This window comes from Coregonus clupeaformis, chromosome 20, assembly GCF_020615455.1.
Source record: "Coregonus clupeaformis isolate EN_2021a chromosome 20, ASM2061545v1, whole genome shotgun sequence".
Lineage (NCBI taxonomy): Eukaryota > Metazoa > Chordata > Actinopteri > Salmoniformes > Salmonidae > Coregonus > Coregonus clupeaformis.
The window spans coordinates 29,342,719-29,366,568 of NC_059211.1; the positions used below are offsets into that span (position 1 = coordinate 29,342,719).

The following is a 23,850-nucleotide window of genomic DNA, read 5'->3' on the forward strand; positions in this document are numbered from 1 at the left end:
TCTGGTCCTTATGTCATTGAAAAGAAACTAACTGAAACTGACTATGTGATACAGACTCCCTGATAGAAAACGCCAATCTCGTGTGTGCCACGTTAACATGTTGAAGACATACCACAACAGACCCGTCACTCAGGTAGACAGTCCAGAGAAACTGGCCGAGTCGGCTGTCTCTGTTGCTGCTACGGCTGTAGTGGGAGGTAATGTTAATGATGTGGACGAGATGGTTTGGAGTTGCGCAATACTCAGCAGCAGTGTGCTAGATTGCCCAATTCAGAGATGCTGCTGTCTCTCCCGGCAAGCCTGATTCATTTAACGGACAGACAGTCAGATGATATTGTGAGACTGTTACACAGCTTTCCATGTCTTTTTAATGATGTTCCTACATGTACAAATGTGTTAGAACATGACATTAATGTTGGAAACGCTGCACCTATCAAGCAACATCCTTATCGTGTCAACGTCGCTAAGAGAAAGATAATGAGGGGTGAGGTCGGTTATTTGCTGGAGAATAACCTGGCTATGCCAAGTTCAAGTCCTTGGAGTTCTCCGTGCATTCTGGTTCCTAAACCTGATGGGACATCCAGATTATGTACGGACTATCGGAGAGTCAATGCGGTCACAGTGCCCGACTCGTTCCCGTTACCCAGACTGGATGACTGTATTGATACTGTTGGTGCTGCTACTTATGTAACCAAATTAGATCTTCTAAAGGTTACTGGCAGGTGCCGTTAACCCCACGTGCCTCCGACATCTCTGCATTTGTGACCCCAGATCACTTCCTACAATATGCTGTCATGGCATTTGGGATGCGGAACGCACCAGCCACTTTCCAACGCCTGGTTAACACAGTATTGGCTGGAGTTCGTAATTGTAGTGCTTACCTTGATGATCTGGTAATTTATTCAACTGAGTGGTCTGATCATGTTAACACTCTAAGGGTAGTGTGTGAACGTCTAGCAACCGCTTCTCTAACCCTGAACTTAGCAAAGTGCGAGTTTGGGAAGGCCACTGTTACGTATCTTGGTAAACAGGTCGGCCATGGTCAGGTGCGCCCTGTAGATGCCAAGGTCTCAGCTATAAACGCATTTCCCCGCACCTACCACCAGAAGAGAGCTACGCCGTTTTTAGGGATGGTTGGCTACTACCGTAGTTTCTGTAAAAAATTTCTCTGCGGTAGTTGCTCCATTAACGGATTTGCTCAGTCCGGCGAGAAAAATTTGTATGGTCTGAAGATTGTTGTACTGCTTTCAACACTGCTAAAGCACTCTTGTGTAGTACTCCTGTTCTTGCTGCGCTTCAGATTTTGAGCGGCCGTTTAAACTGGAGGTAGATGCAAGTGCCAGAGGTGCTGGTGCTGTTCTACTGCAGCAAGACCAGAGTGGAGTGGACCATCCTGTCTGTTATTTTTCACGGAAATTTAACAAATGTCAGACAAACTATTCCACCATTGAACAAGAAGCTCTAGCTTTGTTGTTAGCTCTGCAGTACTTTGAAGTTTATGTTGGTTCCAGTGCATTACCAGTGGTAGTGTATACTGACCATAATCCCTTAGTTTTTCTCCACCGGATGTACAACCAGAACCAACGCCTTATCGTTGGGCACTTGTCGTGCAAAATTATAATTTGGAGATCCGCCACAAAAAGGGGTTAGATAATGTGTTGGCAGATGCTTTGTCTCGTGTGTAATGATCTAGGTTTTTTTTTGTTATCCCGGCAGGATGATTATTGAATTTTGGGTGTTGTGATAGTACGTGTGTCGCAAACCATTTTGGTTTGCTCTTTTAAGTGGGAGTGTTACGGATACAGGTATCCTGTGTTTTTGTGTGTTTCTCTCCTTCTGCCCTAATCACAGGTGTCCTGTATGTTCCTGATTGGTGGTCGTTGAGGTGTCTGCTGATTGGACCAATCAGTGAACATTCCTGTTAATTGCACCACCTGTTATTCGTTTGTTCAATCACACATCCCATTTTATAAAAACCAGACTTGTGTTTGTTGCAAGAGAGAGACTTTTTCCATATGTGAGTATGGACACGGTGGTGTCCTGTGTGTTGTGTACTCGCTAAGTTGCTGATTACCCTGTTTAGTAGCTTTGTGTTTTTTTGGGAAAAGGGGGTTTAAGCTAGTTGCCCTTGGGCGTACATTACCCGTAGGAAGAAATCTGTCTATAAACACCAGTTAGACCTGAGCGGACCACCCACTGTATTTTTTGTATGGTAGCAGTAGCCTAGCGGTTCTTCAGGCAGGCTAGATCAGTTTAGGGTTTTACACTATTGTTTCATTTCTTGGGTCCTGCTCAGCCCTTTTTCCCAAACCCTTACCGTGTGTCTGAAATAAACACTTTGTGTTTGACGGTAGTTCATGGTTGTTGTGTCAGTTATGTTCTCACTGTTCCCAGCCACACTTATAATTTACATGAATTTATGTTACGGGTCTCATGTCCATCCACCCTAGATGTTTAGAGCCACGGGGTTCGTAACACATATAATACAGCAAACAGCAAACAGCAGGGTGTTAGTCATGCAATACAGCAAACAGCAGGGTGTTAGTCATATAATACAGCAAACAGCAGGGTGTTAGTCATGCAATACAGCAAACAGCAGGGTGTTAGTCATATAATACAGCAAACAGCAAACAGCAGGGTGTTAGTCATGCAATACAGCAAACAGCAGGGTGTTAGTCATACAATACAGCAAACAGCAGGGTGTTAGTCATACAATACAGCAAACAGCAAACAGCAGGGTGTTAGTCATACAATACAGCAAACAGCAGGGTGGCATACAGGCTCCATACCATAATAGCACTATGGAGGATACAGAGTGAAATACTTTATTGTCCCAGAATTGTCCTTTCTATTCTATTCTACTAAAGACAGAATTCAAATAATATTAGGTTAGTTGCTTTGTTAACAGTGGAAATTAAAACCAGAATGTGGTTTATATTATATACAGAAGGATTTTTCTTTTTTGCTCTAAAATGGTTTAGGCCCTAGAGCAGTGCATGTGATTTCACTTTGCACTTTGGCCACCGCTGTCGTTGGCTCTGTTTCTCATTAAGACTGAGATCACTGGCTGATTGGAAAGAGATGTAGACTTAGTAGTATAGGTGCATGTTTGGAGTGTGCTGTATATGTTACTGTTTGTGCATGTCTACTGGGTTATGGCACCCTTTTCCCTATATACTGTAGTGCACTACTTTTGACCGGGGACCATAGGGCTCCTGAGTTGCGCAGCGGTCTAAGGCACTGCATCTCAGTGCTTGAGGCGTTACAGACCCTCTGGTTTGATTCCAGGCTGTATCACAACCGGCCGTGATTGGGAGTCCCACAGGGTGGCGCACAATTGGCCCAGCGTCGTCCGGGTTTGGCCGGTGTAGGCTGTCATTGTAAATAAGAATTTGTTCTTAACTGACTTGCCTAGTTAAATAAAGATACAAATAAAATAAAATAAATAGGGCTCTGGTCAAAAGTAGGGCACTATGTAGGGGATAGGGTGCCATTTGGGATGCAAACTATGTCACCGTGTTTGATTTTGATCTACAAAAGGTGTGAATATGACAGGTTAAGACATTCATTTGCTCCCTTAAAACCATCCAGGGTGTTTCAAAGGTAGTAACAGGTGCTAGTAGAGGACATCTTTAGCTGATAGAACTACCATTGTTTGTTCTGCAAACACATAGCTGTAATCAGATGTGTGTTATGTCAGCCGCGTGTGTGTGTTTGTGTGTGTGTGTTATTGGCCGTGACAGACCTATCAGGGGCATAGAGGGGTTAGGTAACAGCTGGAGTGTGGTGTGTGTTGGTGTTGTTGACTCTGGATACTGGATGTTGACTCTGGAGTGAACAGGGGGAAGGAAGATGGAGGCAGCTGCTAGCATATCGTACCAGGGTAATAAACAAAGAACAAACAGAGATAGAGACTAATTAAGGTTGGATTATAGGGCTGTGACGATACCAGTATCGCAATATTTTTTCCACCGCAAAAATGAAAACATGAAGTTGACCAAACTCTTTGGTCCTTTAAAAACCTGTTGTATGTAAAATATTGTGTGCTACAGCTTGGAAAATAAATCAATGTGATTCTAGATGACAACATAATTATGTTTGTTTCCAACATTAGGGCTGTTTTCCTAAAGAAGTTAAATCCGCTTCGTGTTTTGTTTCCTTGCCATGATACTAATGAGTATTGCGATACTGGTATCATCCCAGCCCTATTGGATAGGGGACGGAGGCGGCAGGCAACGGCTCAGGTTTTATGCTTACTAGTTAGGGCTGGTTTTGCCAGGGCATAGGGTAAGGTTAGGTCAGAGATGGTCTATAATGTTGTAGTGATGCTGCCCTTGTAACAGGCTTTGGTTTGGTCTGGCATGAGTTGAGCTTTGTGGGGCTAAGCTGCCTAAGTATATGGGTTAGGTCTGGCTTGCTGTGATCGCCAAGGTTGGCTTGAAAAGGACCATCAGGACCGCTGCATTCCCCTTTAATTAAAGGCTGAGGATGAAGAGAAACCCGGCAAGCCAACGTGTCATCATCTCACTGTGTCACAGGGCTTTAACTCTAACACTTAGCCTAGAACTGGGGATCTAGATTGAAGCGAATATTATGAACCAGAATTGTGACCCCTCATAGACTTGCAATGACCTCATCTGCAGAAGTATGCCATTGGGATGGAGTCAGTGTGATCAGGACAGAACGTTGCGTAGTACTTACTAAAGCGTTGGTGTTTGCTGTGATGTTCTTTCCACCGCCGGTGCGTGTGCCCTGTAATCGTTCTACGTGGGCGGATATATCCCATAACACAACCTGAGATGAAAACAACACAAAGAAGTTTATTACTCAGGATAGATCAACACCTACACATTCTCCCCCTCTCATAAAACCCTCTCCATTTAACGTATTAGAAAGGCTTCACTTTTATATGACGACTTTATGAAAGAAAACCAGAGAAAACAAAGGAGGATAATGTCTAAAGAGGATAGAAATAACAAGGAGAGAACGAAAACAGCTGTTTATCTGTCTTATCATATTCCCCAGTGAGGCCAGTGAGACCAGTGAGACCTGGGACGGAGGACATGGGAAATGAAATTTACTCCTGAGATGGTTATATAATACAGCCTCATAAGAAAAACTCCACAGTGCTGACAGTTAGTGGGCACTGAAACAGAGACAGGTAGGTAGGGAGGGAGAGAGGGAGAGGGAGAGAGGATGATGGAGAGGGAGGAGGAGGGGGGAGAGGGAAAGGGAAGGGAGAGAGAGGGGAATACGTGGGCGGTTATATCCCATATTCCATAACGCAACCTGAGATGACAACAGCACAAAGAACCTGAGCGAGAGAGAAAGTAGTTGAGAGAAGTATTAACATCAAGAGAGAAAAAAATGTGTCAGCAGCACTAAAGAGAGGGCAGTAGAAAGATGTTAAGTTAGCAGTAAAGAGATGGAGAGATAGGAGAGAGAGAAAAAGAGAGAGAGAGAGATGGAGTCAGCACCTGGCCATTCATGCAGCCGCCAACAATAATATTTGGGTCGGAGGGGCAGAACTCAAACGAGAAGACGTCGTCTGGGCACTCCAACAGCAACTGCAAACAGCAGAGAAAGAGAAACCCACAGAGTTACAGTGGCCTGAGGCATTACATTTCAAAGCAGAGCGAGACTTTCAAGTACTAGGGTCCCTGCCATCGAATGTATTTATTTATTCTATTCTAACAAGTGTAGCACTGAATTTGGTCTATTCCTAACAAGTGCAGCACTGAATTTGGTCTATTCCTAACAAGTGCAGCACTGAATTTGGTCTATTCCTAACAAGTGCAGCACTGAATTTGGTCTATTCCTATCAAGTGCAGCACTGAATTTGGTCTATTCCTAACAAGTGCAGCACTGAATTTGGTCTATTCCTAACAAGTGCAGCACTGAATTTGGTCTATTCCTAACAAGTGCAGCACTGAATTTGGTCTATTCCTAACAAGTGCAGCACTGAATTTGGTCTATTCCTATCAAGTGCAGCACTGAATTTGGTCTATTCCTAACAAGTGCAGCACTGAATTTGGTCTATTCCTAACAAGTGCAGCACTGAATTTGGTCTATTCCTAACAAGTGCAGCACTGAATTTGGTCTATTCCCTAACAAGTGTAGCACTGAATTTGGTCTATTCTAACAAGTGCAGCACTGAATTTGGTCTATTCCTAACAAGTGCAGCACTGAATTTGGTCTATTCCTAACAAGTGCAGCACTGAATTTGGTCTATTCCTAACAAGTGCAGCACTGAATTTGGTCTATTCCTAAAAAGTGCAGCACTGAATTTGGTCTATTCCTAACAAGTGCAGTACTGAATTTGGTCTATTCCTAACAAGTGCAGCACTGAATTTGGTCTATTCCTAACAAGTGCAGCACTGAATTTGGTCTATTCCTATCAAGTGCAGTGCTGAATTTGGTCTATTCCTAACAAGTGCAGCACTGAATTTGGTCTATTCCTAACAAGTGCAGTGCTGAATTTGGTCTATTCCTAACAAGTGCAGCACTGAATTTGGTCTATTCCTAACAAGTGCAGTGCTGAATTTGGTCTATTCCTATCGAATTTGTTTATTTTATCTGCTGAAAATGTATTGCAGTATTTTTTTAAATCCCTAAACCACCTCATATACAGTACTTTATAATGGCTCTATTATCCTTGGGTAAATTCAACTGTTCAACTCAATTTTAATTAATTAAGAGGCTCTTATTTCAACTTAACCAAACAAAGGCTTTGAATGACAGTTCAAAGCAACTCCTAAAGCCATTCTCTTTTTAAGAGAGCTTGTCTCAAACAGATCTGATGTGAGTCGAGGGTGAGAAGAGAGATATTGCTTGTAAGCTGTCAGTGAGGATTTAGCAAGAGAGAGAGAGAGAGGTAGAGGGGGATGAAATGAAAGAGAAGACTTACCATACCATACCTGTGGGTTGATGGGATCAGAGAAGCTCCAGAAGAGAATGAGGGAGGGGTTTAGGAGCAGCTTAGTGGAGCCATTGATCCTGTCCTCGAAGGACAGCCTTTCTGTCACAGCCACCGCTATCACACCTAAACACAGCCAACCACAACCACATATTATTTCTTACTATGTTTAATATGGATTGTGTCTGTGTACCAATCTGTATGTGGATGATGTTGGCTGTATATTCTGTCTGTATATTCTGGTTATTATGGTTAGCACTATTTCACCAGGTCAAATTCTAGGCACATGTAAATGTGCTTGGCAAATAAAGGTGATTCTGATATCAACACTGTCATAACGTTACAGAACCATACAGAAACTACCTTCAGAAACTACCACAACCACATATACAGTTGAAGTCGGAAGTTTACATACACTTAAGTTGGAGTCATTAAAACTGGTTTTTCAACCACTCCACAAATTTCTTGTTAACAAACTATAGTTTTGGCAAGTCGGTTAGGACATCTACTTTGTACATGACACAAGTAATTTTTCCAACAATTGTTTACAGACAGATTATTTCACTTATAAGTCACATTCCAGTGGGTCAGAAGTTTACATACACTAAGTTGATTGTGCCTTTAAACAGCTTGGAAAATTCCAGAAAATGATGTCATGGCTTTAGAAGCTTCTGATAGGCTAATTTCAAGGCCTACCTTCAAACTCAGTGCCTCTTTGCTTGACATCATGGGAATATTAAAAGAAATCGGCCAAGACCTCAGAAAAAATTTTTGTAGACCTCCACAAGTCTGGTTCATCCTTGGGAGCAATTTCCAAACGCCAGAAGGTACCACGTTCATCTGTACAAACAATAGTACGCAAGTATAAACACCATGGGACCATGCAGCCGTCATACCGCTCAGGAAGGAGACGCGCTCTGTCTCCTAGAGATGAACGTACTTTGGTGCGAAAAGTGCAAATTAATCCCAGAACAACAGCAAAGGACCTTGTGAAGATGCTGGAGGAAACAGGTACAAAAGTATCTATATCCACAGTAAAACGAGTCCTATATCGACATAACCTGAAAGGCCGCTCAGCAAGGAAGAAGCCACTGCTCCAAAACCGCCATAAATAAGCAAGACTACGGTTTGCAACTGCACATGGGGACAAAGATCGTACTTTCTGGAGAAATGTCCTCTGGTCTGATGAAACAAAAATAGAACTGTTTGGCCATAATGACCATCGTTATGTTTGGAGGAAAAAGAGGGAGCTTGCAAGCCGAAGAACACCATCCCAACCGTGAAGCAGGGGGTGGCAGCTTCATGCTGTGGGGGTGCTTTGCTGCAGGAGGGACTGGTGCACTTGTCAAATGGACAATGACCCCAAGCATACTTCCAAAGTTGTGGCAAAATGGCTTAAGGACAACAAAGTCAAGGTATTGAAGTGGCCATCACAAAGCCCTGACCTCAATCCTATAGAAAATTAGTGGGCAGAACTGAAAAAGTGTGTGCGAGCAAGGAGGCCTACAAACCTGACTCAGTTACACCAACTCTGTCAGGAGGAATGGGCCAAAATTCACCCAACTTATTGTGGGAAGCTTGTGGAAGTCTACCCGACACGTTTGACCCAAGTTAAACAATTTAAAGGCAATGCTACCAAATACTAATTGAGTGTATGTAAACTTCTGACCCACTGGGAATGTGATGAAAGAAATAAAAGCTGAAATAAATAATTCTCTCTACTATTATTCTGACATTTCACATTCTTAAAATAAAGTGGTGATCCTAACTGACCTAAAACAGGGATTTTTTTTTTACTAGGATTACATTTCAGGAATTGTGAAAATCTGAGTTTAAATGTATTTGGCTAAGGTGTATTTAAACTTCCGACTTCAACTGTAACCACTGTCAAAACCATACACATGTATTTTATACCATTCCACTCATTCTGCTCCAGCCATCACCACGAGCCCATCCTCCCCAATTAAGGTGCCTCCTGTGACATAGAGTCATTGAAAAGTGGTCACTTTAATAATGTTTACATCCTGTTTTACCCACTTTATCTGTATATACTGTATTCTAGTCATGGCTCCTCCTAAATTGTCACGGTTTCGGCCGAGGCTGCCTCTCTTCCTTGCTCGGGCAGGCTTCGGCGTTCGTCGTCTCCGGAATACTAGCTACCACCGTTGTATGTTTCTATGTTCGTTTGGTCTTGTCTGGAATTGTACACCTGTTGTCGTTTAGCGTCATTAGTGTCCTATAAGTTCTCGTTGTGTTTGTCAGGTGTTGTGTGTGATTGTTTCGCTGTCGTGTTTGTGCTCTACAGTATACCGTTTGCTCTTTGTAGCTTTCCTCCTCTGTTAAGGAGAGTATTTATCGCACATGTTTAGTGCACCCTTTTGTTTACGCCTGCGTGCGGAGTTTCTCGCCTCAGGGCTTTTGGCTCGTGTGTTTGTTTGTGCCTTCACTAAAGTCTTTTGGACTTATTTTCTGCGTCCTGCGCCTGATTCCAGCACCACACCCACCTACAGCACCTACTGACAGAATCACACACCATTCTGAATGGAATCAGCAGGAGCCGCAGCAGCACAGGAGACGTTGGAGGATCGGGTCCGGGAGCAGAATGACCAGATCCTGCGGATCGGGACCGCCCTGCAGGATGTTATCAACACACTCCAACGCTGGGAGACCCGAGGGACACCCCCAACTCCACCTTCCCTGCCATCACCATCAGCCAGTCAGCCCATTCCCGCTCCGGAACCCAGGGGAATTCGACTCTCGCTCCCGAGGGCCTACGATGGGACCGCTGCCGGGTGTCAGGGCTTCCTTCTCCAGGTGGAGCTTTACCTGGCCACCGTGCACCCGGCGCCCTCGGGACACGAGAGCGTGTCCGCCCTCATCTCCTGCCTTTCCGGCAAGGCGTTAGAATGGGCCAACGCCGAGTGGAGGAGGATAGACGCTACCACCATCACATACGCTGAGTTCTCCCGCCGCTTCAGGGCGGTGTTTGACCATCCACCGGAGGGGGAAAGCGGCGGGGGAGCGTCTGTTCTGCCTCCGGCAGGGGAAGAGGAGTGCCCAGGAGTTCGCGTTAGAATTCCGTACTCTAGCGGCGGATGCAGGGTGGAATGAGCGGGCCCTCATCGATCACTACCGCTGTAGTCTACGTGAGGACGTCCGTCGGGAGCTGGCCTGTCGGGACACCAGTCTCTCTTTCGACCAGTTAGTCGACATGTCCATCAGGCTGGACACACTGCTGGCTACCCGCGGACGTCCCGAGGGAGGTCCGTCCATTTCACCCTCCAGCGCCTCCGAGCCGAGCCCCATGGAGCTTGGGGGCGCTGGCGCTAGAGAGAGGAGGGGTCGGAGTACGAGGGGGCCCGTCTCCTGCACCAACTGTGGCCGTGGAGGACACACCGCGGCTAGGTGCTGGGGATGGCCTCCTAGGGGAGAAGACGACAGGCCCCGCACTGGGGAGTCCTTCCAGGTGAGTAGGCGCCCCACTCACCCAGAGCTCTCTGTTGCGCACTTCTGTATACCTGTGCGTTTTCCACAGGTAGCACCTCATTCCCAGCATAAGGCGCTGGTAGATTCAGGCGCGGCTGGGAATTTTGTTGATAGGAAATTTTGTTTAGATTTAGGGATTCCCCTTCTTCCTGTTGACGTCCCATTCCCCGTTCATGCCCTAGATAGCCGTCCGTTGGGATCGGGCTTGATCAGGGAGGTCACGGCGCCACTTAGGATGTGTGCGCAGGGGGGTCATCAGGAGATGATCCAGCTATTTCTGATCGACTCGCCTGCGTATCCGGTGGTGCTGGGCATGCCCTGGTTGAGTATCCATAACCCCGTCTATTTCGTGGCAGGAGAGGGCTCTGATGGAGTGGTCTGACCAGTGTGTGGGGTCGATGTTTAGGCGTTTCCGTAGGGGCTACCTCGGTGGAGAGTCCAAACCAGGTGCCCGCATTGCACGTTCCCCCCTGAGTATGGGGATTTGGCTATTGTGTTCAGTAAGTCGAGGGCGACGCAGTTGCCTCCCCATAGGCAGGGAGATTGTGCGATAGACCTCCAGGCAGGAGCTGCGCTCCCACGGAGCCATGTGTATCCTCTGTCTCAGGAGGAGAAGAGAGCTATGGAGACTTACATAGACGAATCTCTGAGACAAGGATACATACGGCCATCCACTTCCCCTGCGTCCTCGAGTTTCTTTTTTGTGAAGAAAAAGGATGGAGGGTTACGCCCGTGCATTGATTACCGTAGTCTCAATCAGATCACGGTGAAGTACAGTTATCCACTTCCGCTGATTGCGACCATGACGGAGTCATTGCACGGGGCGCGTTTCTTCACTAAATTAGATCTCAGGAGCGCGTACAACTTGGTGCGCATTAGGGAGGGCGATGAATGGAAGACAGCCTTTAGTACCACCTCGGGCCATTACGAGTATCTTGTCATGCCATACGGGTTGATGAACGCTCCTTCAGTTTTCCAATCATTTGTGGATGAGATATTCAGGGACATGCAGGGGCAGGGGGTGGTCGTGTACATAGATTACATTCTCGTGTACTCGTCTACCCGAGTCGAGCATGTGGCTCTGGTGCGCCGAGTGTTGCGGAGGCTGTTGGAGCACGACCTGTATGTCAAGGCAGAGAAGTGTCTGTTTTTCCAGGATTCGGTCTCCTTTTTGGGTTATCAGTTGTCTGCGTCAGGGGTGAAGATGGAGGTAGACCGGGTGTCAGCCGTGCGTAATTGGCAAACGCCAACCACTGTGAAGGAGGTGCAGCAGTTTTTGGGGTTTGCGAATTACTACCGGAGGTTTATCCGGGGTTTTGGACAGGTGGCAGCTCCCATAACGTCTCTTTTGAAGGGGGGTCCGGTGCGTTTGCAGTGGTCAGCCGAGGCGGACAGGGCGTTTGGGAGGCTGAAGGACCTGTTTACCTCGGCTCCGGTGCTGAAGCATCCGGATCCCTCTTTACCATTTCAGGTAGAGGTGGACGCGTCAGAGGCCGGTATAGGAGCCGTGCTCCGGCACGCCACCTAAACTCCGCCCCTGTGCTTTTTATTCCAAGAAGCTCAGTCCGGCGGAGCGAAATTATGACGTAGGGGACAGGGAGCTGTTAGCCGTGGTACAGGCCCTAAAGGTGTGGAGGCACTGGCTTGAGGGGGCTCAACACCCTTTCCTCATTTTGACGGACCACCGTAACCTGGAGTACATCCGGGCAGCTAGGAGACTGAACCCTCGCCAGGCGCGGTGGAATATGTTTTTGACCCGGTTCGTATTTAAGATCACGTACATCCCTGGGTCACAGAACGGTAAGGCAGACGCACTGTCTCGGCGGTATGACACGGAGGAGAGGTCCGTGGAGCCCACTCCCATACTGCCGGAGTCTTGTCTGGTGGCACCGGTAGTGTGGGAGGTCGATGCTGAACTCGAGCGGGCGTTGCGCACCCGACCCTAGTCCACCTCAATGCCCGGAGGGTCGGAAGTACGTTCCGCTCGAGGTTCGGGATCGATTGATCTATTGGGCTCACACGTCACCCTCCTCTGGACATCCTGGTATCGGCCGGACAGTGCACTGCCTTAGTGCTAAGTACTGGTGGCCCACGTTGGCGAGGATGTGAGGGTTTATGTCTCCTCCTGCTCGGTGTGCGCCCAGTGTAAGGCGCCTAGACATCTGCCTAGGGGTAAGTTACTACCCCTGCCCGTTCCACAACGACCATGGTCTCACCTCTCGGTGGACTTCATCACTGACCTTCCTCCCTCACAGGGGAATACTACTATACTGGTCGTTGTGGACCGGTTCTCTAAGGCCTGTCGTTTGCTCCCTATGCCGGGCCTTCCTACTGCCCTACAGACCGCCGAAGCGCTATTCACCCATGTTTTCCGGCACTACGGGGTACCCAAGGATATTGTGTCTGATCGAGGTCCCCAATTTACCTCCAGAGTCTGGAGAGCCTTTATGGAGCGGTTGGGGGTCTCGGTGAGCCTCACCTCGGGTTATCATCCGGAGAGTAATGGGCAGGTGGAACGTGTGAACCAGGATGTGGGTAGGTTTCTTAGATCATACTGCCAGGACCGGCCGGAGGAGTGGGCACGGTACGTTCCCTGGGCAGAAATGGCCCAGAATTCCCTACGCCATTCCTCCACTAACCTAACCCCTTTCCAATGTGTGTTAGGTTACCAGCCGGTTCTGGCACCTTGGCAGCAGAGCCAGATCGAGGCTCCTGCGGTGGATGAGTGGGTGCGGCGCTCGGAGGAGACGTGGAACGCTGCACACGTCCACCTGCAGTGGGCCCTCCGTCGTCAAAAGGCGAGCGCCGATCTCCACCGCAGTGAGGGACCGGTGTACGCACCTGGTGATCGAGTCTGGCTCTCTACCAGAAACCTGCCCCTCCGCCTGCCCTGTCGGAAACTGGGTCGGCGGTTTGTGGGGCCGTTTAATGTCCTGAGAAGATTGAACGAGGTGTGTTACAGATTACAACTACCTGTTGAGTATAAAAGTATTAACCCCTTGTTCCATGTGTCTCTTCTCAGGCCGGTGGTAGCTGGCCCACTCCAGGAAAATGAGATCAAGGAGACTCCTCCGCCCCCATTGGACATCGAGGGGGCACCGGCGTACTCCGTGCGGTCCATCTTGGATTCGAGACGTCGGATGGGGGTCTCCAATATCTGGTGGAGTGGGAGGGGTACGGCCCGGAGGAACGGTGCTGGGTGCCGAGGAGAGACATTTTGGACCCGTCTCTCCTGACAGAATTCCATCGTAGTCACCCGACGCGCCCTGCTCCGCGTCCTCCTGGTCGTCCCCGAGGCCGGAGTCGGCGCACGTCTGGAGCCGCGCGTCAAGGGGGGGGTACTGTCACGGTTTCGGCCGAGGCTGCCTCTCTTCCTTGCTCGGGCAGGCTTCGGCGTTCGTCGTCTCCGGAATACTAGCTACCACCGTTGTATGTTTCTATGTTTGTTTGGTCTCGTCTGGAATTGTACACCTGTTGTCGTTTAGCGTCATTAGTGTCCTATAAGTTCTCGTTGTGTTTGTCAGGTGTTGTGTGTGATTGTTTCGCTGTCGTGTTTGTGCTCTACAGTATACCGTTTGCTCTTTGTAGCTTTCCTCCTCTGTTAAGGAGAGTATTTATCGCACATGTTTAGTGCGCCCTTTTGTTTACGCCTGCGTGCGGAGTTTCTCGCCTCAGGGCTTTTGGCTCGTGTGTTTGTTTGTGCCTTCACTAAAGTATTTTGGACTTATTTTCTGCGTCCTGCGCCTGATTCCAGCACCACACCCACCTACAGCACCTACTGACATAAATAACTTATTTTGAAATGTTTCTGTATTATGCGTGTATTGTTATTGTATTGCTAGACATTTCTGCACTGTTGGAGCTAGTAGAAACACAAGCATTTCTGTGCACCTGCGATAACATCTGCAAATCTGTGTAAACAACCAATAAACTTTGATTTGATTGTAACACCCATACAGTAACTGATGATGATAAGTATTCTGTATGTTCTGTTCAGTGGCAGAACATTCCTGTTCCTTCATTTTGACAGACAGTCACCCCTGTTTATTACTGTCTGTCTGCTAAATGTAAATGATTGCACTGATCTTTTTTTGGGCCACAGTAACAACCACTCATAACCACACTCACACTGCAGACCCTTTAATACAGTAGGTGCCTGTAATGTTCCCCTGTGTCCGTGTTCCTCATATAAATATAATGACTCCCTCCTGGTTAATGGGGACACTTCCTGCTGTACTTCCACTGGCCAACCCATTAAAGCCTCATTGACTTGAATGGGAACGCCCCTTCTAGTAACTCTATTTCTATGGTGTTCCCGTCCCTCACCGTTGATGGTGGGGTGCCAGTTGATGTTGCTGATGGTCTTCTCCTTGCTGAAGTGTAGGTCAGTGAAGGACTGGTACTCCTTCAGGTGTGGGTCAACCTTCCGTCCGTAGCCACTGTCCTCCTCACTCAGGGCCTTCCAGTCGTCAAAGAACACATCCATGATCTCATTCTGCTGGATGGCTATCTCAAACCTGGGAAGTTAATTGAATAAAGAACACACACACCCTTACAGGGCGTATACACTCGAGACGGCATCGCGCGGTGAAACAACGGCTTCCCATTCATTTTCAATGGAAGGAAAGTGGTGAGAAGCGGAGTGGGCGCGGGGGGCATTGGGCGATGCGAGCATGGGCGAGGGAGCTGAACAGGGCGGGACTAAAGTTGGGCAAAGCTGAACTTTATGCAAATCTACGGCGATATCGCGGCACAAGTAACCAATCCAAGCGCACCATAGCTTCCAACCCCTACTGAATTGGCTGACAATGGCTGTTGATACGTAGCACTACCTAGCATGCTTGCTAGCTTATTAGCACCCACATGAGGGCGGCCATAGCGTGGCTAGGCGAGTTACTGCTGTACAGTATAAATTGATTTTTGTGACGTTGTCAGCTAACCCATCTATAGTATATCTCGGCCGTCAGGTGAGGTGCTGACTAACAAAAGATAAACTTTTTTTTTTTTTTTATGTAAGTGATACTCTCATGCCGTCTCTATTCAGCTATTACATTCCACTCCTTGCCACTCCTGTCATTTGCCAAATATTCAGGACTGGCAAGGGGAGGGAATGACCGGCAGGGATGTAGCTCAATTGGTAGAGCATGGCGTTTGCAATGCCAGGGTTCGATTCCCATGGGGGGCCAGTATAAAAAAAATGATGTATGTACTCACTAACTGTAAGTCGCTCTGGATAAGAGCGTCTGCTAAATGACTAAAATGTAAATGTAAATGTTAGCTAAAAAGACTGGTAACCAGATTAGTCTGATGTACAGAACGGGATGGAATGTAGAACACAGTGGGTCATGTAATAGATTGATGGTATACAGATAGGATAGGACTTTATCGGGTATTAGACAATGAACGTTTATTTTAGTTTGACTTTAAAAACAGAGCTTAGATATTGAGCAGAAAAGATACATCAGCACAAAACATGGAGAATTGCCAGAAGAAAAGTTAAGTCTCCGTAAATTACTTTGTGTATATCTTAATCAGGTCTTGGCTTTCATAATGTATGAGAGTGGATTCCTCAAGGCCTCAAGGCTACACTATAATGTATAACTCTGGGTTGGCTTCCAGTCATTCCATGCATTAAAACGCTCCCCTTGAGTCCCAGAGACTCGACCGCATCCATCATTTAAATGATCCCTTACCTGGAGGCCACCAAGTTGATGAAATTCTTCAGATTGTCAGATTGGAGGCAGTTGTTTTTCTCCTCCTGCCTGAACTCTCTGGGTTCGTACTGCGTGCACATACTCCTTGGATATGTCCTATGGAACAGAACAATACTGGAGAAAGTAGGCTAACTTTTGCTTCAAGGTTAAATTCAGATCATATTTCAGTACAGGGTATAGTCATTCTACAATGATAAAGCATTTGGTTGTTGTTGTGTTAACACATGTACGGTATTATCAGCAATAAAAAAAAGTTATGAATCATTATAACACATCCGACATTGTTAGGTACTGCCACTGGGGACTAGTAGCTACAGGACTGTACCATGCACTATTTTCTTCCCCTGTTCTACCCTGTTGTAGTTAGAACATGACCTACCATTGTGTTTGGGTGCTGGAGCTCTTGAGGTTGGGGATAGCCTGCACCCCAGTGTGTCTCTCCATCTGCTTGAGGCTGAAGTTCTTGTCCTGGTAGGGGGTACATTCAATGAAGCCATCCTTGGTCTCCGTGGCATTACGTTCAGAGAAGAAGATTGGCGCCCCAAACTCCCTCCGCACCCTGGAGATCCTATACTTCAACTGAGAGGGAGGAGGAGAAAAAAGTATGAAAGAGAGAGATAGATAGATGGAAGCTACTTAACATGTCAGTATTGTATAGACATGATGATTACAGAACGTAGTTATTAGATCATTACCTAATTCATTCAGAACAATAATTGAGTAACAATTCTATTTTCTGTTTTGATTATTGAATTCTATTTTTTAGGGACCTAAATGTTGTTCCGGTGTTTTACCCTGGGTCTGGAGTCAGTGACAGACTCCTCCTCTACCTCCTGTTCGCTGCCCAAAGAGATCCAGGGCTGGGGTTCAGAGGTCTTCTGTGCTGCAAACACCTCAGACGGCTCCCGCTCCAAAGCTACCTCAACTCCCAACGCCACTACAGGCTACATGGGCCAGACATACAGACAACATTGTAATGAGTAATAGGGATTATATTGAAGACATGAATGATATTCTTCTTTAGATGTTTTGAATTTGAATCATTACTTTCTTTACTTATTTTATAATCACGTTATCATTCATATACAGTAGTAAAGGGTGTTTGTCTCCTAGTATGTCTGTGAGGACAGACACTGGGAGACGAGAAGCATGTACAGGGAGTGAACATTTAATATATACAGACATGAAACAAAACACGGACAGCGTCTGGACAGGGGAAACATAATGACATTAATGCTGACATGGGGATCAAACTGAGGAACAGACAGATATAGCGGAGGTAACCAAGCAGTGATGAAGTTCAGGTGAGTCCAATGAAGCGTTGATGTGCTTAACGATGGTGACAGGTGTGCGTACTGGTGGGCAGCCTGGCGCCCTCGAGCGCCAGGGAGGGGGAGCGGGAGCAGGCGTGACAATGTCACAGAGTACTGTTTTTAAAACGTTTTTTTCTTCTTCTGAAGAGCAGATTATTGGCGCTAAATTGACTCACCTTTAGGTGCCTTTCCTTGGCCTCAGCTGTTAGAACCAGGTAGAAGCTGGATCCGTAGATAAAGTCACTGTCGTAGACCAGGAGGAGCTCATCTTCAGGGTAGTCCTGTTATATCACATAGGACAGAGGGCATTGAGAGCACAGTACACTGCACACACAGAGACTAGCAGGTTGGCATAACATGTAAGAACAATTTGACAAAATAAATAAATAATAATAATAGGTCATAATAATTGTTTACTCTAAACCTTTAAAATGAGTGTCATTGTGAGTGAAACATTAACCAGTAGATCATTTACAAGAGCTGGGGGGTCTGGGTCATTGAGAACCTGAATTGTTGTCTCAAGGTCTTAGAGAGGACAAACAACCACCCACACATTACCATGGAAACAGCACTACCCCACAAAGCGGAGTGATATTTGATGATCTAGTCTAGTGATAAGGGAAACACCAAAAAGCACAGGAACGGTGGATGCTGGGTGGAGTTAGAAGAGTGAGATAGATGGTCTTTATCTATTTCACTCAATCAGAGATCAGGTCCCAGATTTGTTTTTGCTGTCTTGCCAACTCTTATGGTTAAAGACAGCATAAACAGATATGCGACCAGGCTAGGAACTGAGGCAGTGTTTTTTTAACCCAGAACCCTCAACCTAAACATGAGGCCTGTGAATCAACCATCATATTGGTTGGGAGGATATTACATTTTATATTTACATTTTTGTCATTTAGCAGATGCTCTTACAGTGGGGAAAAAAGTATTTAGTCAGCCACCAATTGTGCAAGTTCTCCCAATTAAAAAGATGAGAGAGGCCTGTAATTTTCATCATAGGTACACGTCAACTATGACAGACAAAATGAGGAAAAAAAATCCAGAAAATCACATTGTAGGATTTTTAATGAATTTATTTGCAAATTATGGTGGAAATTAAGTATTTGGTCAATAACAAAAGTTTCTCAATACTTTGTTATATACCCTTTGTTGGCAATGACACAGGTCAAACGTTTTCTGTAAGTCTTCACAAGGTTTTCACACACTGTTGCTGGTATTTTGGCCCATTCCTCCATGCAGATCTCCTCTAGAGCAGTGATGTTTTGGGGCTGTCGCTGGGCAACACAGACTTTCAACTCCCTCCAAAGATTTTCTATGGGGTTGAGATCTGGAGACTGGCTAGGCCACTCCAGGACCTTGAAATGCTTCTTACGAAGCCACTCCTTCGTTGCCCGGGCGGTGTGTTTGGGATCATTGTCATGCTGAAAGACCCAGCCACGTTTCATCTTCAATGCCCTTGCTGATGGAAGGAGGTTTTCACTCAAAATCTCACGATACATGGCCCCATTCATTCTTTCTTTACACGGATCAGTCGTCCTGGTCCCTTTGCATAAAAACAGCCCCAAAGCATGATGTTTCCACCCCCATGCTTCACAGTAGGTATGGTGTTCTTTGGATGCAACTCAGCATTCTTTGTCCTCCAAACACGACGAGTTGAGTTTTTACCAAAAAGTTATATTTTGGTTTCATCTGACCATATGACATTCTCCCAATCCTCTTCTGGATCATCCAAATGCACTCTAGCAAACTTCAGACGGGCCTGGACATGTACTGGCTTAAGCAGGGGGACACGTCTGTCACTGCAGGATTTGAGTCCCTGGCGGCGTAGTGTGTTACTGATGGTAGGCTTTGTTACTTTGGTCCCAGCTCTCTGCAGGTCATTCACTAGGTCCCCCCGTGTGGTTCTGGGATTTTTGCTCACCGTTCTTGTGATCATTTTGACCCCTCGGGGTGAGATCTTGCGTGGAGCCCCAGATCGAGGGAGATTATCAGTGGTCTTGTATGTCTTCCATTTCCTAATAATTGCTCCCACAGTTGATTTCTTCAAACCAAGCTGCTTACCTATTGCAGATTCAGTCTTCCCAGCCTGGTGCAGGTCTACAATTTTGTTTCTGGTGTCCTTTGACAGCTCTTTGGTCTTGGCCATAGTGGAGTTTGGAGTGTGACTGTTTGAGGTTGTGGACAGGTGTCTTTTATACTGATAACAAGTTCAAACAGGTGCCATTAATACAGGTAACGAGTGGAGGACAGAGGAGCCTCTTAAAGAAGAAGTTACAGGTCTGTGAGAGCCAGAAATCTTGCTTGTTTGTAGGTGACCAAATACTTATTTTCCACCATAATTTGCAAATAAATTCATTAAAAATCCTACAATGTGATTTTTTGGAGAAAAAAAATCTCAATTTGTCTGTCATAGTTGACGTGTACCTATGATGAAAATTACAGGCCTCTCTCATCTTTTTAAGTGGGAGAACTTGCACAATTGGTGGCTGACTAAATACTTTTCTTCCCCATTGTATGCAGAGCGACTTACGGTAGTGAATTCATTCATTTTCATACTTTTTTCGTACTGGTCCCCCGTGGGAATCGAACCCACAACTCTGGCATTGCAAGCGCCCTGCTCTACCAACTGAGCCACAGGGGATTGCCTGTTTGCTTCCTCTGTATAACAACAACAACAACGCCATAGAGATCAGCCTACCAGCACCAGCTGCTTCACAGGGCTGAAATCAGACACAGCTGCCCTCATCCTCATGTCATGCACCATGTCCTCTTTCCTCAGGATCTTGTAGGGGTTGTCCCCGGTGACGTCCTCGTCACAGCGACACCCAAACAGCTCCTGGGTAGCCGAGGTCAACGTCAAGGGGAAGATGTCATTAGGATGACCTTGAAGTGAGGGGGACAAAAGTCAGACTGTTTAGGGAATTTGTCCAATAAGAACACATATTTCTGTTTTCCGTTGCAATACATTTTGCTATGCTGTGCCCTACCCTCGAGAGTACCTCCAATACTCAGTTGCAATAACAAGAAAAGATAAAAGACAAAAACGTACAGCACTGTTCTTAATTGTGTTTTATCTGATTGTAAAAAAGTATGATAATACAAACATCATCACCAGCCTACAAACAATCAAAACAACAACATGACTCCAGTAACCACCGAGTAACGCCATGTGTATAACACCAGAGCACGACAGTATTCACTTTGAAGCCTTTTGGTAAACAGGCTAGGAAGCTTCTCTTGTATACTTGCTAAAGTAAACTTATCTTGGACCTAAACACAGGCTTACAGTGCATTGCATGCTATAGTAAACAGGGCTTTGCATAATTATAGCTCTCATCCCACCTGTGGCCTGCATCAAAGCCTTTCCACAGGGTTGAGGCTGAGGAGACCCAGAGAATGCTGAAGTACAACTTAAGTAACCACTTCCCAACTAGGTGTGTCTTCCCTTTTGTATCCAGACCGCCAGGGCCCATGCCAAATCATTGTAGTGGAAACTCACACCATTCATTTACAGTGGGTGATGTGTTAAACATTCCATGTGGTACTTATGGAAAATATGTTACGGTTTAGTGATGATGAGAGGTTAAATGTAACATATGAAAAACAGCTGCCGTCCCCCTTTCAGGTAAAATCCATAAAAAAGTGTTTGTGAATCATATTGTTACCACCAACACCACATATTTTAAATCCAGTACATGTATTGGAGTTTGTCTAAGTCATCTCTTTAAATGACAGAAGATAGACCAAGCATATAGCTCCAACTATGCTCCAGAGCATCTCCAACACATTACATTCAATAGGGCTGTGTCATACTGCATCAGCTGGGACGACCCTCCCAAGTGCATAACGCTATCATGTTCCCTTTACATGAAAGCCGATGACCTAATCTAAAGTAAAAAGATACCCATTTCCTTCTGCTGGTCTGGCCGGCATTTGTTAAGACTTATAATTGAGATGGAAAACCAAAGCATGTTTGCAGGGGTGGCGCTGAAATACATGAAAGCAGCTCTCCCTCTGACAATGAAGGTATGAGATTGAGTTGTAGAGAAATATACCAGTGGTCATGTGTATGTCCACAGGGTTTGCAACAGTACACCCACGCTCACATCAAAAGCATGCATAGGGTATACAGGTTTCCTCCCACAAAGAGACAGCGCTGATGAATATATCATGTTATCATATTACATCACCGTTTGAGAGTCAAATAGGCTCAGGCCTTAGGCTTCCTCTGTCATCTTCTGTCCCTGTCTGAGTGAATGACATGTACCCTAGGGGCCAGCCCCTCTCACACAGATGGAAGCAATCAAATACGGGCTTGTCATTCAATCAGGAGGGTACTTTGCCGAGAGCTGTTGTTCTCTGTCTTGTTTGTTGTGGAACAGGAACACATTAGTGTACTGTGTTTCTTTCTGCTACGATGGTAATGTGATGAGAGACCAGATGTAGATCATGCTGGTGTTTGGCAGACACACCCGATTGTTCACAAGAGGGGAATTAGCTCCTTAGGACTAAGTTGTAAGGCAGTCAGGCTACAGTCATATTCTACTATGGCGGAGGCTGCAGTAATTAAGGAAAATTTGTTTTCACACAACCCTTTGTGTTAGGGACCAGGATTGGGTAGGTTAATTTCTAAATGTAATCCATTACAGTTACCTGTCCAAAATTGTACTCAGTAACGTAATCTGATTACTTAAAGTTACGTTTGGATTACTTACCCCTTAAGAGGCGTTAGAAGAAAACGGAACGGATCCATCAAAGGCATTTGGTGTGTCAACATAGTGATGCCTGACTTGTGGTCAGACTTGCTCAGGTGGAACAAACTTTAACTTGCAACTTTTTTCAATGCTGAATTAAATGTCATTGAGAAAACAGTCATAATGTATTTTTTCCCCCAAAACATCCTTTCTGAATTTAAAACTAATCCAATAAGTAATTATCTACTTTTTCAAAAGTATCTGTAATCTGATTACAATATTTTTGCTGGTAGCGTAACTGATTACAGTTACAGTTTTTTTTCCTTCTTCAGATTACATGTAACTGATTACCCAAACCTTGTTATGGACCCATCGCCGGCCTATTCAGAAAGCAGAGTTCAGGTTGCTAATAGTTTATGGAATTTCATGGGAATCAGCAGAGGATATGTGTCAGCGGTCTACATTTCTGGAGCAGTCAAAAACCCAGGGAATTCACTGAACTCATGCTGGGGTAGTTTCCACTTAATGTTCTATATCTAAGTGTTAGCCATTGCAGTATCATACGTTTGATATACAGCAAATGAGCCAGGAATTTTGAGGAAAATGTCTGATTAAATAGTTATATAATGCATCAAAAAATCTTACCAGACCCTGCCACACTTCCTGCAGGCGACTCATCAGCCTTTTTGTCTACATGGATTCAAAACAGCAGAAAATGTGAATTGTCATACTTGATGTACTTTTATTTTACTTTTCATTTACATTTGCATTAGTATCATTAAAATGAGGAAAATAAACATGACAGGTGAAGTATGATACAAAAATGTCAGATGTACTGAAGGGATCATACACACCTTTCCCCTTACTGCCCACACTGGTAGTGGCTGTGCTCTTGGGTCTCTTTGTGGACATTACTGCAGTTAGGCCTAATCACAGAGATATTTGCTGTGGAACATTAAGATATTGAGAGTTACTGTACTGTATCAAGCTGCCGTCTACACATACTCTCTTTTGTCTATAAATTAGATGTGTCTAATCTAAAAAATGTAAAAACATCTATGGAAATGGAGTGAGGCTTGTTCACATGTCCTCACTGTGATTTTCAGCCCAGTTTACAGAGCCGGCTAGCCAAAACAAAACATGTGCTGTGGCGACATCCTGTGGCAAATACTCGCTACTCTTCTATTTCTAGAGACACTGGTGACACATGGCGAAACTAAACTGGGTTAATAAAAAAACATTGATGGATAGGATAAGAATTACAAAGTGTGTAAACGAGTTGGTGGCATTAGCTAGCTGGTTGGCTCTCTGGTTGGCTAGCTAGCTAACGTTAGCTACAGCTAATTCTAGCTAGCTAACATTAGCTATAACGTTATTCGAGATAGCCAGCCCTGTATTCGTCTGACTGCTAAATGTTGCTGTTAATCTTGATAGCTATGTAGCTAGTTAGATGTTAATATACATGTTCCAATATCCACAAAGGCCTCCCTTTTGTTTACCGTTAATTAATTTCGGGTTTCCCTCATTCTAAGCAACCAAAATAAATCCCCAACTTTCGCTGTTCGGCTCCAACAACAAGTTTCCGGCATCAGCTTGGTCGCTAGTAGTTACTTGAGCAAATTAGCTGATGGACAGGTTGAACAGCCAGTCGCGGCCACGTGAAAGGAAGCCTCCCACTTGGCCACGCCCATTTTACCACACTACCAGCAAAAGTCACCTGT

At 45.7% G+C, this 23,850-nt stretch overlaps 1 protein-coding gene across 2 annotated transcripts in view; it reads right to left on the reverse strand.

The window, feature by feature from the left end:
- Positions 1-23,715, reverse strand: part of dnai3 (dynein axonemal intermediate chain 3) — a 40,252-nt gene extending 16,537 nt beyond the window's left edge. For both annotated transcript variants that reach the window (XM_041840117.1, XM_041840115.1), the window contains exons 1-12: positions 23,629-23,715; positions 22,984-23,074; positions 22,775-22,819; positions 20,134-20,318; positions 17,606-17,710; positions 16,911-17,060; positions 16,496-16,695; positions 16,096-16,212; positions 14,729-14,919; positions 6,918-7,042; positions 5,478-5,567; positions 4,702-4,794 (exon numbers count right to left, since the gene is read on the reverse strand). In XM_041840117.1, the coding sequence (XP_041696051.1) occupies positions 4,702-4,794; positions 5,478-5,567; positions 6,918-7,042; positions 14,729-14,919; positions 16,096-16,212; positions 16,496-16,695; positions 16,911-17,060; positions 17,606-17,710; positions 20,134-20,318; positions 22,775-22,819; positions 22,984-23,041 (1,359 nt within the window). In that variant the 5' untranslated portion in view covers positions 23,042-23,074; positions 23,629-23,715. The remainder of the gene's footprint in view (positions 1-4,701; positions 4,795-5,477; positions 5,568-6,917; positions 7,043-14,728; positions 14,920-16,095; positions 16,213-16,495; positions 16,696-16,910; positions 17,061-17,605; positions 17,711-20,133; positions 20,319-22,774; positions 22,820-22,983; positions 23,075-23,628) is intronic.
- Between the last annotated feature and the right edge of the window lie 135 nt (positions 23,716-23,850).